Consider the following 15,356-nt stretch of genomic DNA (forward strand, 5'->3'; position numbering starts at 1 on the left):
TCAGTGCCTACATTTGTGTAACGTGGCCTTAGCTATGTGAACCTTGAGCTCACTAAGCATACGTTTTAGTTAAAATAATTTACTTCCTAAAAAATATGAAACTAATTTTAAACTAAAAAAGATGTTCTTTCTTCATAAAACATTTCAGTAACACTAGATGTTAAGCAAATGATTTAATTAATTTTTTTTAAATTTGTCTATGAGTTTTAGAAGTTTAAAGGCTATTGAAAAGATCAGTTATATGAGTTAACCTAGAACTCTGCTGGCTCTATCACTATAATTATTCATGAATTTCAGGCTGTTTTCTTGTGTCTGATTTCAGGCATTGAACCTGCAGATGACAGCCCACCTTTGCTTCTCAGCATTCAAACACCATCAGTTCCACATTTAACACTAAGTGCAAGCTTGGCAGTGATCAGTGAAGAGTTAACTTCATTTCCTGTACCTGAAGCAAAGGACAGGGAAACAACACTTGCTACAAAATTGCTACTCACAGCAACTACAGAAAAACTGGAAATTTTGGCTACTACATCCAATAAAACGCTTCCAGCCATAACTTTATGGCCAAATATTTCTTCACCATCAACAGAAATGATATCTGGGAGAAGCACTACAGCAATGGCTGGGACAGCAACATCTAATGTAAGCTTGTCTGCTTCTGTTGACATTTCTCCTTTGTTTCCATCTGCTGTCAGTTCAGAAGCTTCCACAAGGATACAGCTGATCAGTAGTGGCTCCACTAAACTCCTCAGGGCTACAGAACCTCAGACAACAACTGCTACACATGCAGTGACCACAAGAACAGAATCAGAGAGAAAACCAGTTGCTACTGGGACACCACTTATACTCAGAACAACAGAAATGCCAGTCAAAACTAAAATAATGGAGTTATCAGAAATGGCCACAAGAACACTTCCCACGAAAGAAGCACAAGTAAAACCAGAAGGGCTTACAACATTTACACCCAGTTCATTTGAATCAATAACAGAAAAAACTACTGCATATGTGCCACAACTTTCTACATTGCCTCTGGATGTGCCTTCATATATACCACCAGTAAACTTAACAGGACCTTCAGAAGGGACAAAAATAAGCGTAGAACAGTCTTTTACCACAGTAGCTAATGTTACAGCAAAACCATTTTCTCCTATACTCACTGCTTCATCTTTGTTAAAGCCAGTGTCCTCAGCAACAACAGAAGCAGCAGCTGTTTTAACCAAAGAGAGTGTGAAGACTACACTTTCGCCAACATCCACACCACCTACTTCAGTCAGAAAGACAACTAAAGAACCTCCTCTTGGAATGGTTCAACACCTGACTGGTACTCCAGAGGTCCTTTTCACTACAACTCTAGGTCCAAAGATGACAACTCTAGAAACCCAAGAGACATCATCAGAAACAACATGGTCATCATTTACAACTCATAAAAAGGAAATCCCCAAAATAACATCTCATGTGGAGCATACATCAAGTTCCTATTTCCCTCCCTATTTACCACATGCTAGTTCTAGTACTGAAAAGTCCTTCATTCTTTCTACAAAGAGACCTGCAGTGTCGTCTCCTACTCCTGCTTCTCCAGCTTCAGGTGAATTAAAAAAAACATTTAGAACTGTTTCAACTACAGGATATCCCTTACACATGGTTCTAAACACAACAGAGCTCCTGACTACATTACACACTAAATATCCTGTCTTGGCTGAGACTAGCAGTGTGACACCTTTTTCTGTTAAGGTAACATCCCCTCCTGAAATAGCAACAAAGTCAACTTTGTTTTCTGGAAAAATATCTACTGAATACAAGTCAGCTCTGGTTTCAAGTACAGTGAAGACAAGCAGTCCATCATATTCAGGCAGTGTTACGACACCAGCAATGAAAACCAAAGAAACCACCACAGCTCCTTTTGTAGCTACAGAAAGAGAATCACCATCATCCATCACTGGATCTCCACTTGCTCTCCTTAGTGGGACTGAAACCACATTGTTCACAACACTGCCTGATAAATCACAAGTAGAAAGTATTACTACCATCTCTACTGGAAAGCCATCTGCTTTGTCTTTTTCACCATCAGGTTCTCTAATTTCTTTAAACATTTCTCTTCCTTCACTACCCTCAGATGGAAAAGAGGCATCGCTGACTACTCTCAGTCCCATGCGTACATCCCCTGAAATAACCTCTTTATATCCTAGAACAACTATACAAAAATCTATGTTAACAACAGAAAAGACCTCTCCAGTCCCAACTTTATCTATTTTATCTTCTATATTAGAACAATCAAGTTCAATAACAACAGTACCAGATGAAAAATCACTAGTGAATATCACTGATGCCACATTCTCCCTAACCTCTGAATTCAGCAGTCAGCTCATAACAACCAAAAAAATAGTGACAGGCAAAGAAAAATCCTCTCTGTCCCCTTCTGTTTCACTTCCACTAACAAAGCCTTCTTACACTTTCTCCACCTTGCAGTATCTAGGAGATAAATTAGTTTCTTCACCTTTAACACAACTGCTACCAGAAGTAACAACCACACCAAAATATTCAGTAGAAACTAAAATGGTTTCTGCAGCATTAAAACCTGAAGTCCAAAGTATAACAGAAACAGTGAAAATTCCAGCAGCTGCAGCTCAGCCATCCCTGCCTCCATCTTCAGCAGGCCCATTCTCCTTGCAGACATCTCCAGGAGCTAAACCTTCAGTACAGACCACAAGGACCACTGCTATACCACCTTCTTCTACTCAGAAGACTACAGGACTTGGTCGTCAGACCTCTGAAGCTTCACTGACAAGCCAAGTTCACCAGTATCCTGCAGAATCTCTAACAAAATCCCCTGGTCAGCCACAACCTGTCTTTAGCATTACTGAAGCTACAGTAGAACTGACATCTTTAAAGACCTCACTACCTGAAGGCACTCATTCAAGTATGTTACCTACCTCAGTAGGTCCTACTAAAGTTATTTTACCAACTCAAAAACATTTGCATTTAACTGATGCAGTCACGCAGCCACTTGTATCAACAACTTCTGTTTTGCAGCCTACGGTCCCAGCTAGAGAAACAGCTGACTTGATTTTTGGCACCAGATTTCCCTCTTTCTCACCAGAAGTGCTTGCTGCTTCCTCTCCTTCAGCAACAATTAAAAAAGAACCGTTTCCTTCATTCTCCACACAAAAGACGGCTACAGATCTAAAATTCACACATCAGGCCTCATTTACTAAATTCCTTGATTCAAGACAAACAGTTGAAGTGTCACCTTCATTGGATTCTGAGTCAACCTCTTCAAGGGTTTTGCTACCAGGAGCAACAGAAGTTCCTGTTGTGTTGGGTTCCACATCAGGGGAAAGTGGTACAGAGGAAGCTGTGGTGTTGCCTAAGCAGGTCACAGCTTCAGCCACCACCAACAGCTCCATGGTCCTACCAAGGACAGCCTTGTCCACTGAGGCCCATTCATCAGTTGCAGCTTCAGGCTCTCCAGTGATAACCAGTGCTGGGCAAAACCTCAGTACTGCGTCAGCAGCTTCAGACAAAGCAGCAGCAGTCACAGAGCCCATCTCCAGCTCTTCTTCTCTTACTTCAGAAGCAAAAGGAGCCGTGCCCCTCGACACAGTGAAGTCTGAAGAGTCAGAGTTAGCGACAGGATTCCAATCTGTCCTTACTCAGCGTGCTACTGTTACATCCCAGACATTTTATTCTCCATATTTCACAAACACAGCTTCAGTTCTGTCCACTGCACATTCACCTGCTGAATCAAAAATGTTTTCTTCTGTAGCTCCATCATCAGTCAGTACTGCTCAGACTTCAAAATTTGAAGTAACATCTGAGATGCAAACACCTTCTGTGAGTTCACTGCTAATGGTACATGATCATCCAAATGACACAGCAAGTCCATCACTTTCCCCATTTACTTCATCTACCAAACCACTTCATGGCTTGACTACAACATTTTCTGATGGACTGGTGATAGCTGAAGCCATGGCAGGAACTGCAGCGTCACCTTTTATGTTGCCTCAAGAAACAGCAACTCTTCAAACTTGTACAGTGAGTAGATACAAATAATTACCTGCCTGCTTTGGAACATGCCTTAGTTACTTCTACATACTGCTTAAAAAATAAAATTTTGGGCCATGCTTTGATCTTTAGGATTTAAAGTATCTGTATCAAACAAAGGAGCCTGATTATGTTATTCATTATACCTGAAACCTTGGATAACTTCACTATGCATAACATTTTTTTGAAATGTTATATCACACTGGGTTTCAGGCCTCAGTTTTCTGAGTGTGACTATTACAAGAATGTGTTTTTTCACAAAAAAGGTGTTTCATACTGTCCAGTGTCAGTGTTTTTTCTCCTTGCCCTTCTTTAAAGTATATCTTTCCAGACACCCCTGTTATCATTTCTGCTTGTTTCCATCCATATTTTCCCTTCTCAACTTTTTTCATTGTAAAGTTAAAAATTCAGTAGTGCTGTTCTCATCTTTACTATAGGACAACAGTGTTAATCTATCCTCAGAATTGTCAGGTTTCCAAAGGTGCTTGTAACTTCCATCAACATCATGGGAATCAAGTATTCCGTGCCTGAAGAATGTGAATCCCTTTTTCAACAAAAAATATATAATATTGTGATACTAACTTGGTATGAATGGTAACCTCTGTCTTTTATTGAATCTGCCTTAGCCAATCACCGAGAGTGAGTGCATAAAACACATTTGCTTGGATGGACAGCTGATCCAGGTTAATAAGTCACAGCATTGCCCATACAATGCTACTCAACCCAGCTGTGGAGTTTTAGGATTCGCTACTCAAACAAATGGTGACAAATGCTGCCCAAAGTGGGAATGTGCATGTAAGTTTTAATTCTGCTGTACTTCTGAAGTGCATTCAGGTAACAGGTTAATGCATGTGTGAGAAGGGTAAGAACTGACACTTCTATACCGTAGCATAGAAGTAGAAGATGCATATTTTTGTGTTACTCATTGTCAAAGGAAATTTATAATTGTAGTTTTACATCCAGGGAAATAAAATAAAAATTCTCTTTTAACATACTCAGCATTAGGTATCTGCAGTGGATAGGTTTAGGTCTGACTTAAACACATTTTGTCATCTGTCAAATCAGGGGACACCTAATCAGTACAAATTTTTTTGATTCGTTTATTAACTACTTCAGGATGAAAAGATTTCCTAGACTGTTAACTACTTCTGTTGGACGTATGGGAACTCTGTTAGCAATTGGAACTTCTGCTTAGGCTTTAGAATTTGAAATAACTTGGAGTAGAACTCCAAGCTCACCGAAACACAAAAGCTCTAGCAACAAGACTGAGGAAGAATGCAACTTTTCACCTTAGGAATAAGACTACAGGAGGACTATGGATCTGGCATGATCTGCTGTCACTCATGATTTTTTTTTAGTTTGGGGTTTCTAAAAATTGCAAATATTTTTTGGCAAGAACTGTAAGGAAATAGCTGATAGCTGATGGCAGGTTGTCCCTCTGAAAATATACAGGATTTGATTATGCTGCCCATTTACAAAGATGAATCAGTATCAAATATGTGAAAACATGTGCTGCATATGCGAACCTCTTAGTAAGCTAGTTCAGCTTATAAAATGCATTGGTTTATCTTTACATTTTGTAAGATTTACTGTTCTAAAATAAGGTAGAAAATGCATTTACCTTTTTTCCCTTAGGTCGTTGCACCATTTTCTCTGATCTGAGCATTGTAACCTATGATGGAAAGCATTTGGCTTTATTCAAAGAAGCATCCTACATTGTTAGTCAAACTCCAGATGAAACTATAACCATCCATGTCCTTGACTGTAGAATGGTAACTAACATTTATCAGCTAACAAAAGGTGTTTGGTACTTCTAATAAGATGTATCTGAAAGGCAAGAGCATAATAATACTTTATATTGTGGTTATTCTTTACTTCTGTGCAATATCTATGAATTGTGCTTGCATTTCACAATACTTATGAATTGTATAACATTTTAACACCTGGTTGTAAATGCATAGTTCCTTGTGAAATAGCTGGAAGATGAGAGGAAGGTCCATGTTATCCTGTGGTGTTTGTGATATGGACAAGGTGATGAGAGATTAACTGGATTTACATCATTAGTCACTTCTGTGAGTGCTGTCTTACTGCAGACACCACCACAGTTGTACCAGTATACCACCAGGCTCTTTGAATGCAGGATTTTTATCTATGTTCATATGGACAGACCTGGACTGGAAACACCCATCTTCAGAGCCATAAAAGACTGTAGCAATGCCAGACTGAATGGGACCACCCTGTGCATTCCAAGTGTCTGACAGAGGAGTGACAGAAAGCCTAATGGGGATCCTGTCTAATGGGTAGTGTGGGTTGGCTATTGTCATGAAAAGTTCATTTCTTGTGAGCCTTAACTCCAGTCTCTCCTGTGAAGGCTGGGTCATTTGATGCCTATATAGATGTCCATTGCAAAATTTGCTTCCAAGTTTCACCTAATGGAAGTTAATTTCAGAAGTCCAACATGAATTATATGAAGACGATGTTTTTGTGACTTTCAGATTTGTTTTCTTCTTGTATTCAATATTTTATGTTTTATTCACCCTTATGTAGGGAAGCATGCATTTATTCCTGATCCATTATTTCTGTGCTGTACGTATCATACAGATTCATCATTTCCCGTCTCATTCTTGCTGACCTTCAGATATGTAGGTTGTATTTTTTTGTCCAAACTACTAGTCCACCATATTTTTCCCCCAAAAACTTATAGTTCTGTTTTAATTACAAGTTTGTATGATACAGCACAGTTGCTGAAAACAATGAGGTCATAGTAGTTTGTTTGTTTATCCAGAGAAACTCTTCCATTTTGACTTGAAACTGCAACCACCAATGGTTTTCCTCTCTTAATAGTATAATCTCCCAAATCCTTAATGTCCTAGTACCTAAAACCAGTAAGCAACCAATGTATTTAGGTTTTGCATATCATGGTTATGGATGACGTATTTTTGTTTTCTCCACAGAGTAATTCGAATTCAACTTCTTTGTGCCTGGCAATGTTGAACCTAACTTATGTATCAAATCAAATTATTATCAATCGTTTAAGCAGAAAAGTAAGTATTTTGAGGGGTTTTATTTTCCTTTAGGTAACACCTTATTTCTGCAGTCAGTCACCTCCTCGTGTGGATACCGAGGAAGAGAGAAGAACACCATAGGTTATATGATTCATTGTTCCAATTTTGTAATTCAGTAAATTTCTCCTGGTAAATTCAAAGAGCCAAACTGTGATCCAAGGGCAGTTAACAAGGTAAGACCGAGAGCACTGTAAATTGTTCATACCTTTGGTAGCTGTATTATCTTTAGGGAGGAAAGTCTGACTGCTTCTGAAATTACTTAGGACTTAGATTCCTGAACTGTCAAAAGTCTGGCATTAGTTCTTCTTCCAGACCATTAACCTCTCTTCTCTGTGTCATTTAGATAACAGTAAATTCAAGATCTGCTTGGCCTACTGTTAGAAAATATGGATACAAAGTTGAAGATTCTGGCTTCAAGTATGCAGTTGAGACCCCAACAAAAATCAGAATTCAGTGGTTTCACAACACAGGTGTGATGATTATTGAGTTGAATAGTACCAGAGAACCAAGAGCTTTGGGACTATGTGGTAAGTATAGAGTAGTGCAAGAAATAAAGGCTTTCAAATGCTTTGCTAGGGAGACACATTTTCCTAATTATAGGAATCATTTATTGCAGGATCTGTCCCAAAAATGTATTGCAGATCACTGCAAATTTTAAGATATTGTTAAAATTAATCTATTACTAATTTTGTTTATTGTTGAAATTACATTTGTGTTTATTCCTCTCATCACTCTTTGCCCACAGTGTTGCTTCTGTCTGTAAGCTGTTTGAACCACAGGTATGATTGCAGCTAGCAAACCCAAATAAGTAAGACAGGTCTAAGTCCATGATTTCAAATATGGTCATTTACAGATTTAGGGTTTGATAGCTATCTGATAGGAAGTGGTAAGTGCTATTTTCAGTTTCTAAAGGTCACAATTCCCAGGAAATATAAACTTCAGAGAACTAATCTTGGTTTAACTGTTGCAGAAAATACTGTAGAGAGCACTTCTTAATAATATTGCACTATGTTATGTCTGTTTTGTGCACTGCACTGTTAGGTCTGAGTTCCCCTGCTTAATTTTTTTTCCAAAAAGTACAGCCTTGAATAATCTGGTGGTGTTGCAGCTTTTGCAAGTATATATTTGGTGATGTAAATCCCCACTTTGGTAGCTGCATCTGTAAATTTATCTGTAAATTTACGATGTAAATTGAAGCTGGAAATCAGGATTAAGGAGATCATATAATTACAGTGGATATCTTTCCAGTTTCAGAAAGGGCAAATGCCTGTAGCTCAGTATCAAATACCAGGAATAGCTCAGTCCAGTTTCCAGTCCTGCTGACAGAAATATGCTTCTCACAAACAGAGTTTGAATTTATGCCATTTTGAAATTTGATTGTTATCTCTTACTTGTCCTAACTTCTGTTTTTAGTATTGTTCTCACTCTGTTTGGCTAATTGGTATTGTAAGTAGATAAAACAGAAAAAAGACAATAAAGAGTGGATATTTATAATAAGCATGATTCAAGTTATCCAGAGAATCTTTTGCCTTTACCTATTTACTGTGGTAGGGAGGATTGGGAACATTACATTCCTGGTTTACAAGGCATTTTGACTAGATGACAACCCACTTCTGTGGATGATGTTGCAAGTACAACTCCTAGATGGAATGTGTTCTGTTTCTGGTGTTCACCTCTGACTGGGAGGTTCTCTGTATAAGTCTGCCTGCATGGTGCTGCCTGCTGCCACTTCCAGAGCCTGCCCCAAATGAGCTCATTTTTCTGCACCTTTTCAGAGTGAATTAGTCCAGCCTAAACTCCTTGCTGTGTTAGTGCAAATACAAGCAGCATACTTTCTCAGATATCTTTTAGCTGAACTGCAGCATTGGTAGGTCTTGATTTCCCAGCTTCATGGAAATGCTAAAACTGAGAAGACCATTACAGGTTTGTAGCAAAATTGTCCTTTGGAAGGATCCAGAATCAACAGTGTCTTATACAGTGCAAGCGTTGGGCAAATGTGGCAGCTGTTGAAGAGCTGGGATGGGAGGGGAACATGGATATTTCTATAGCAAAACTGTTGAAAAAGATTTAAAGCATGTCAGTTCTAGTTGCAACTGGATCCTGCCAAGAAAAAATGTGAAGTTTTGCTGTTTTAAATCTCCTTGTCAATGTGTAAGAGAAGTGAGAAAAGATGTCCCTGACATGATAGCAATCCTTTGAAGTCTTTCAGAACCATCACATTCTTCCTGTCTGTGTTGCAAATACAGACTCAAAAGGTTCAATCAGACACAGTTTGGGAAGCTGTTTTAGTCTCTGGATGCCTGTTATTGTATCACCGATTGTCATCAAAAATTGCTAAAAATGGTAAAATAGACCAATTCTTTAGAAAGGGGTGGAATCCACAAATATTGATTTGAACAGATAAAGAATTAGGATCATTCTTGTGTAGACAACAGAAGAAAACATTCTAGAAGCCAGATACAAAAGTCTCAGAAACTGATTAGGAAGACAGAATTGGGGACTGATCCATCATCCTACTTTTTCTATCTGCTGGTTTTTAAAGGATATTCTGAGGAGACTACTGCAATACTTGAATATTCTTTGCTGACCACAGTCACCATCCATGTTAAGTTGCTCTTTTTGCTCCAAAGTGTTTCAAAATTTCTTACTATTTTACTTAAAACAGAAAGAAAAATGTGATGCTGCTTTCTGGTATCACATAAGCATCCTGACATTTTATGGTTATTCCCTTTTCTGATAATTACAGTTTTAACTTGTTTCTATATATGGAGGTGCTTTGCAACCTTTTTTAAGATGTGTTTTTGTTCAGTGTTTGTGCAGCTTAGGAGAAAACTTCCAGTGTCTTAGCTGGGTTTTCTGAGTAGCTCTTTGATATGTAGTAGATTTCCATTCAGTGATACTTTTGTTTTCCTTCATTTTTTCTGAATGTTGTGTATTTTGATCCTAACAAAGACTTTTTACATCTGTTGTAGGCTGTGATACTGTCATGTTGTATGAGATTTTGAAGAGATGTTTACTTTCTTGAATTTATTGAATTTCAAACATATTTCACATGTGTTAACCTGCTATATTTTTTTCCCTTCTGTTAATTCATAGGGTTTTGTGATAGAAGCTTGGCAAATGACTTGATGCTCCCCAACAGGACAGTTTTAAGCCAAAGCAGTTCACCTTCGACTTTTATAGACAGCTGGCAAGTGCCAGACACGTTAAAGTATGTCGGAGAAGACAGGCATCAGGAAACTAATTGCTCAGTCATGGACTGCTCAGAGTGCTTAAGAATGGTGTTGAACCAGACCTTCAGCAGCTGTCACCCTTATGTATGTTAACTATTTCAAAGCTTACATTTTGAGAGATCTGCAGTTCAGATATAATTTTGTATACTTGGCAATTTCACTAATGTGAGGCTACATGTAACCATATCTGTTGAATGAGATGTGCATTTTTTTGTGTGTGTGCTTACAGTTGCAAGGTAAAAGTAATTGAAGAGTATGGCTTGGTAGGAGAGTTGAAATAAATAGCTTTCAGAATTTCACCTCTGTTAGTTTTGAAATACTGTATAATTCGTAAATTAGTCACAGGAAATTCAACTGTATCAATAAGATGTAGAAAAATGTAAAAGAAAATAGTTTTAGGATTTAATTAATCCTTAAGCCTTCAGTAATTTAACAAGTCCAAAATTGCAATAGGTAATCTGAGAACCTGCATTCTCAAAGGCTCTAGAGACAGAGTTCCAGCTTGGAGATGTGAGAGGGCGAAACAGACCCTTGAAAGCAAGCCTAAAGCAAATAACAAACTCCTGATGTGCAAATAAATTATCTGTGGTCATATGAGTACATTTACCATTTGACCTTTTGTATATAGCTGATTTTGATTAAGAGGAGACCAAAAATAGGTAAAAATGTAAAGGTAAGAAGGAACAAAATAATTGTTCCCTCTACTAGAAAAACTGTATTACCTCTTACCTTGGCACTTATAAGAGATTAAACTAAGGAGTATAATGTCAATGTTCAGGAAGTCTTGCTGTAAAATACTATTAGATTATATTTGTACACAAATGAAGGCTTACCACGAACCAAGAACTCCTGTCTCCTTTGTAGTGGATATTTCTAAAGGTCAGTCTTTCCTACCTAGCATAGCCTCTATAAAGGTGCCATCTCTTATCTTTTTTCCTTTTGTTAGATTTCACCTGAGCAATTCTGTGATATGTGGGCTCGAGACACTGAGTACATACAAAATCCATGCATTTCACTAGCTGCCTACGTGGCAATGTGCAACAAATTCAATATTTGCATAGAGTGGAGGAGCTCTGATTACTGCCGTAAGTATTCTGCTTGTATTCCCACCTCTGCTGTTCACAGAGACAAAATTTGCCTAATTTAAGGGTTATTATAAGTTGAGAATACCAGTGCTTCTTGAGTCTTCATGTACTTTGATGCTGCTGCAGAAATCTGTGCCTTTGATGATGGGATTAGAGAAATGAAACACTTTTGACATTTGATGGAGTGTAAGGGGTAAAACCTGAGATCTTAGTGTATCCTGGCAGCAGAATTCTCCCACAGTAACAAATGTAAGGCCAAATGGGATCTGTAGCTGGATCACAGCATCTCCTTATGCTGTCCATGATCACCTAGGAAAAGCCCCCTTAAGTGATAACATAAGAAGTGGTCTGTGGTTTTGAGCCAATTTTTAAAAAAAATCTTCAGTTTTTATGGATTTTATTAGCAATAACTCTTAAAAGGAGCTCTTACAAAATATAGCTGTAAAGATGTATTCTGTCCATCGTGAAGGGACTCATCCCACTTATTTTTATACCATTTTCTCTGGCCACTGCAAGTTATTCAGAACACTCTGCGTTCTGAATAACTTGCAGTGGCCAGAGAAAATGGTATTAAAACGCTCTATGATTGATATGTGTAGTATTTGAAAGTGTTTTTGAAGTTTAAATTATTTTGTGTCAACACTGTTGCATGGTTTCTAACTCGGCTGCCAAAATGCAAACTGAAACTTGATGAAAATGTTATTACAAGAAGAAGAGTAGAAGTGCTTGCAGATTCCTTATGTTTTAACTTGTTATGTTGGTAACTGGTCTGTGTTGGTGTTTCAGGCTGGTAGATCCAACCCAACTGGCGAGCCCAGGAAGTTGACAAGAAGACAATAATGTGTTAGGTGTTGCCTCATGCGATTGCAGTTGGAATAATGTCTGATTTATTTGTTTCCTTCCTAGCCTTCCCCTGCTCTGAAAACTTCTCCTACCAGCCTTGCATAGCTGCCTGTGAGGTTCCAGAGAGTTGTGAGAATAAAGAGGTGGCTCCTCTGGACTCAGGCTCCTGCTCAGTGCTGACAGAAGGCTGTGTCTGTGCTGGAGGGACCCTCCTTCACCAGACTCATACTGCTGTCTGTATTCCTGAAGAAAAATGTGGTATATTTGGATGTGATTTTCTTCTTTATTATCTGCAAGTTGGTGCTTAGACACTCCATTATTCATAAGTTGAGTTCTGGTTTGGTGTTGTGTGAGTTTTGAATATTTAATTCATTTGAGAATTCCAGATATTCAGTAAACAGTAAATGTGCAGGTGAGCAAGCAGGGGATGCCCTTGTAATGCAAAATTTTGCTCACTTTCTCTCAGCTGGAGGATGCTCTTCAAAGTCTTTGCTTAAGTTTATGTATTCAATTATTGTAAGCATGTTAGTCTTGGCCAAGCCCTTTTCAACCAAGCCCTTTGCCAACCGTCCAACCTTCTGATACCCATTCAAATGGCATACAGCAGCAGTTAATTACACATTTTGAATAATACATGTGTGTGTCCTGCCAGCATTCATATTTATTTTCATTGCAATTCTGCCTCATCACACCAAATAATGGAACAATTTTTCTCCCTAACAACATGAACCTTAAAAATTCAGTTTATGGTATATCAGACTACTAAAGCAATGTAAATTAATAATAGTTTTGACATTTGTGAAATACAAATGTAACTTCTTTTCAAATTGTTATTTTAAAAATGAAGGATTGGATTGGGATTTTAAGTAACTGGCCTTGCAATGGAGAGACAAAACAAATTTGAGGTCTGGATCTTCTGGAAGGTGTTGAGTGTCTTGATTTCCTGTATAAACTCAGTCACAGACTGTCTCCTCATTCATTTTTTTTTTGTGGGGTGATGGATACAATCAAGCCTTTAAAACTCTGGGGTTTTTTATGCTTCATAGATCCACATCCTCTATGGAAAAAATGGTGATCAAAATTGGAATTTAAAAGGAATTACCTCTGTTTTCTGTTCTTCTGACATAGCTTGTACAGACAGCTCAGGAGAACCTCATGCTGTGGGTGAGATCTGGAGAACTTCTTTGAGTGGATGCTGTATGCAAAAGTGTGTTGACAGTGAGACCATAATTCCAGTGGAGCACAACTGTTCAGAGAGCCACAGTTTGGAGTGTCAGCGATTTGCAGAAGTGGCCTTGCTTGTTCCTGATGATCAGACATGCTGTCCTCAGAAGATCTGTAGTAAGTATTCCTCCATGGTTGTGAATACTGCCCACTGGAAAAGTCCTTTCTCTGAGGTTTGCTTTCCTGCTACACATGCTACTTTTGAAGAAAATGGAAATTACCTTGGTTTGAATTTACAGATGATGTAGAGAATTGTAGAAGCTGTTTGGCTCAATATCCAGTAGGTTTCGGGGTATAAGCAGAGGATAGGAGGAGGACTGAAATAGCTCTGTTTATTTGAATATGAATTGTGTTTCCCTCAAGTTTAGAGATTATTGTTTTATTTTTAATATCCAAATACAACCAAATTATCTGGATAATTCTAAGGAAAAATAAATCAGATGATTGTTTATCTAATTCTTAAAGTGAGAGGTAAAAATTATAGAAAATCTTTTTTTTTTTCACTTAATTCTTGCTTACCTTAAAAAGTTTCAAAATGAAGCTGCAAGGAATTTTTATGTTTTGACCACCTGGTATGGTGTTGCAGTGAGTTTTCTAGAGGAGGTTTGTTTTTTTAATTCTTACAGTGACTCAGCTTTAGTTTAAGGTTGCCTCCATGGAGGGTGTTGGTAATGATGAGCACTTCTGAATCCTGTCTCATGGGAGTTTTTTGTGTTTTATCATATGTCTATAATTCGGAGTTTTGTTTGCCACTGCTCTACTCAACCTATAAATGCATAGTTTATGCATATCTTTTTTTCCTTTATGTGACAGTTTGTAATCAGAGTCTCTGTGAACTCCTAATCCCTGAGTGTAGCAGCTTGGAGAAGTTGGTCACCTACTACAGTGAAGAATCCTGCTGTCCCAGCTATGTTTGTGGTACGTTTCTTTTGAAAGGTAAAGAATTGCACTCTGCAAAAGACATTCATTAAACTAAATAGATCAACTCAGAAGGAAAATGGCAGTGTAGATACCATTGTTAGTATGGCCATTTATAAAATTCACTTTTGTCTATAGCTCAGGGGTTGGTCTGTGCCTCAGTTTGAGCAGATGTGTTGCAATCTTGTTTTAAATGATCAGGCAAAATCTTGGGATACAAGGTAAAATCTTTTCTAGAGCTTGTAGTACCTTTCTACTCCATGCTGCCTTTCTTTGGGAGCACAACAAAGGAGGAATGCTGAGCTTCATCAAAGGAATATATCTGTTGCCCTTTTTTCAGAATGTGATCCAGGAAAATGTGAGCCTCTGGAGCAGATACCAAGCTGTCAAGATGATCAAACACTAATTGCTGCTCGGGTGGAGAATACCTGCTGCATTTCCTATATATGTGGTACAGTAGCCTGACTGGTTGAGATTATGAATGTGGTTTTGCATATGCAATTATGTCTATTATTATCTTGCCAGTTAGGACTCCTTGTATTTCCTTTAGGTCTCTCAACATAGTAAGGCTTGAAAGTAGTTAAAAATTGGCATTAGTTTTCTAAAATATGCCAACAACCTAAAATTAGTTAAATTAATGTTCTAAAAGTGCCAACAACCATCAAGAGTCACAGAACAGCTTTGTGCAACTGAGTAGTATTCCTTGTTGGTCAAGTAAAGGAGTTGTGGTGGATGAAGGAATTCAGGGATTTTGAGATTGTCCATATGCAGTGTGAACTTATTTAGATACACAAATATTTTATCTGAAAGAAGACTGAAGTGATATAAGCTTTTATTCCCTATATCCTGCTGTCTCAGCTGTGGCCCATCTTAATTGATGACAAATATCTCATATCAGAGTATTATGCATATTTATTATTATTTATTATTATTTAGTCTTTTGGATT

General features: G+C 38.0%; 1 protein-coding gene across 4 annotated transcripts in view; it reads left to right on the top strand.

The window, feature by feature from the left end:
- Positions 1-15,356, top strand: part of OTOG (otogelin) — a 147,324-nt gene that overhangs the window by 63,117 nt on the left and 68,851 nt on the right. For all 4 annotated transcript variants that reach the window (XM_021525661.2, XM_085580146.1, XM_085580147.1 and 1 more), the window contains 11 exons: positions 323-4,032; positions 4,668-4,836; positions 5,677-5,813; positions 6,996-7,085; positions 7,450-7,633; positions 10,203-10,423; positions 11,286-11,424; positions 12,331-12,525; positions 13,396-13,608; positions 14,305-14,409; positions 14,750-14,860. In XM_021525661.2, coding sequence (XP_021381336.2) covers positions 323-4,032; positions 4,668-4,836; positions 5,677-5,813; positions 6,996-7,085; positions 7,450-7,633; positions 10,203-10,423; positions 11,286-11,424; positions 12,331-12,525; positions 13,396-13,608; positions 14,305-14,409; positions 14,750-14,860 — 5,274 coding nt within the window. The remainder of the gene's footprint in view (positions 1-322; positions 4,033-4,667; positions 4,837-5,676; positions 5,814-6,995; positions 7,086-7,449; positions 7,634-10,202; positions 10,424-11,285; positions 11,425-12,330; positions 12,526-13,395; positions 13,609-14,304; positions 14,410-14,749; positions 14,861-15,356) is intronic.

The sequence above is a fragment of the Lonchura striata genome, chromosome 5 (assembly GCF_050655825.1).
Source record: "Lonchura striata isolate lonStrDom1 chromosome 5, ASM5065582v1, whole genome shotgun sequence".
Classification (NCBI taxonomy): Eukaryota; Metazoa; Chordata; class Aves; order Passeriformes; family Estrildidae; genus Lonchura; species Lonchura striata.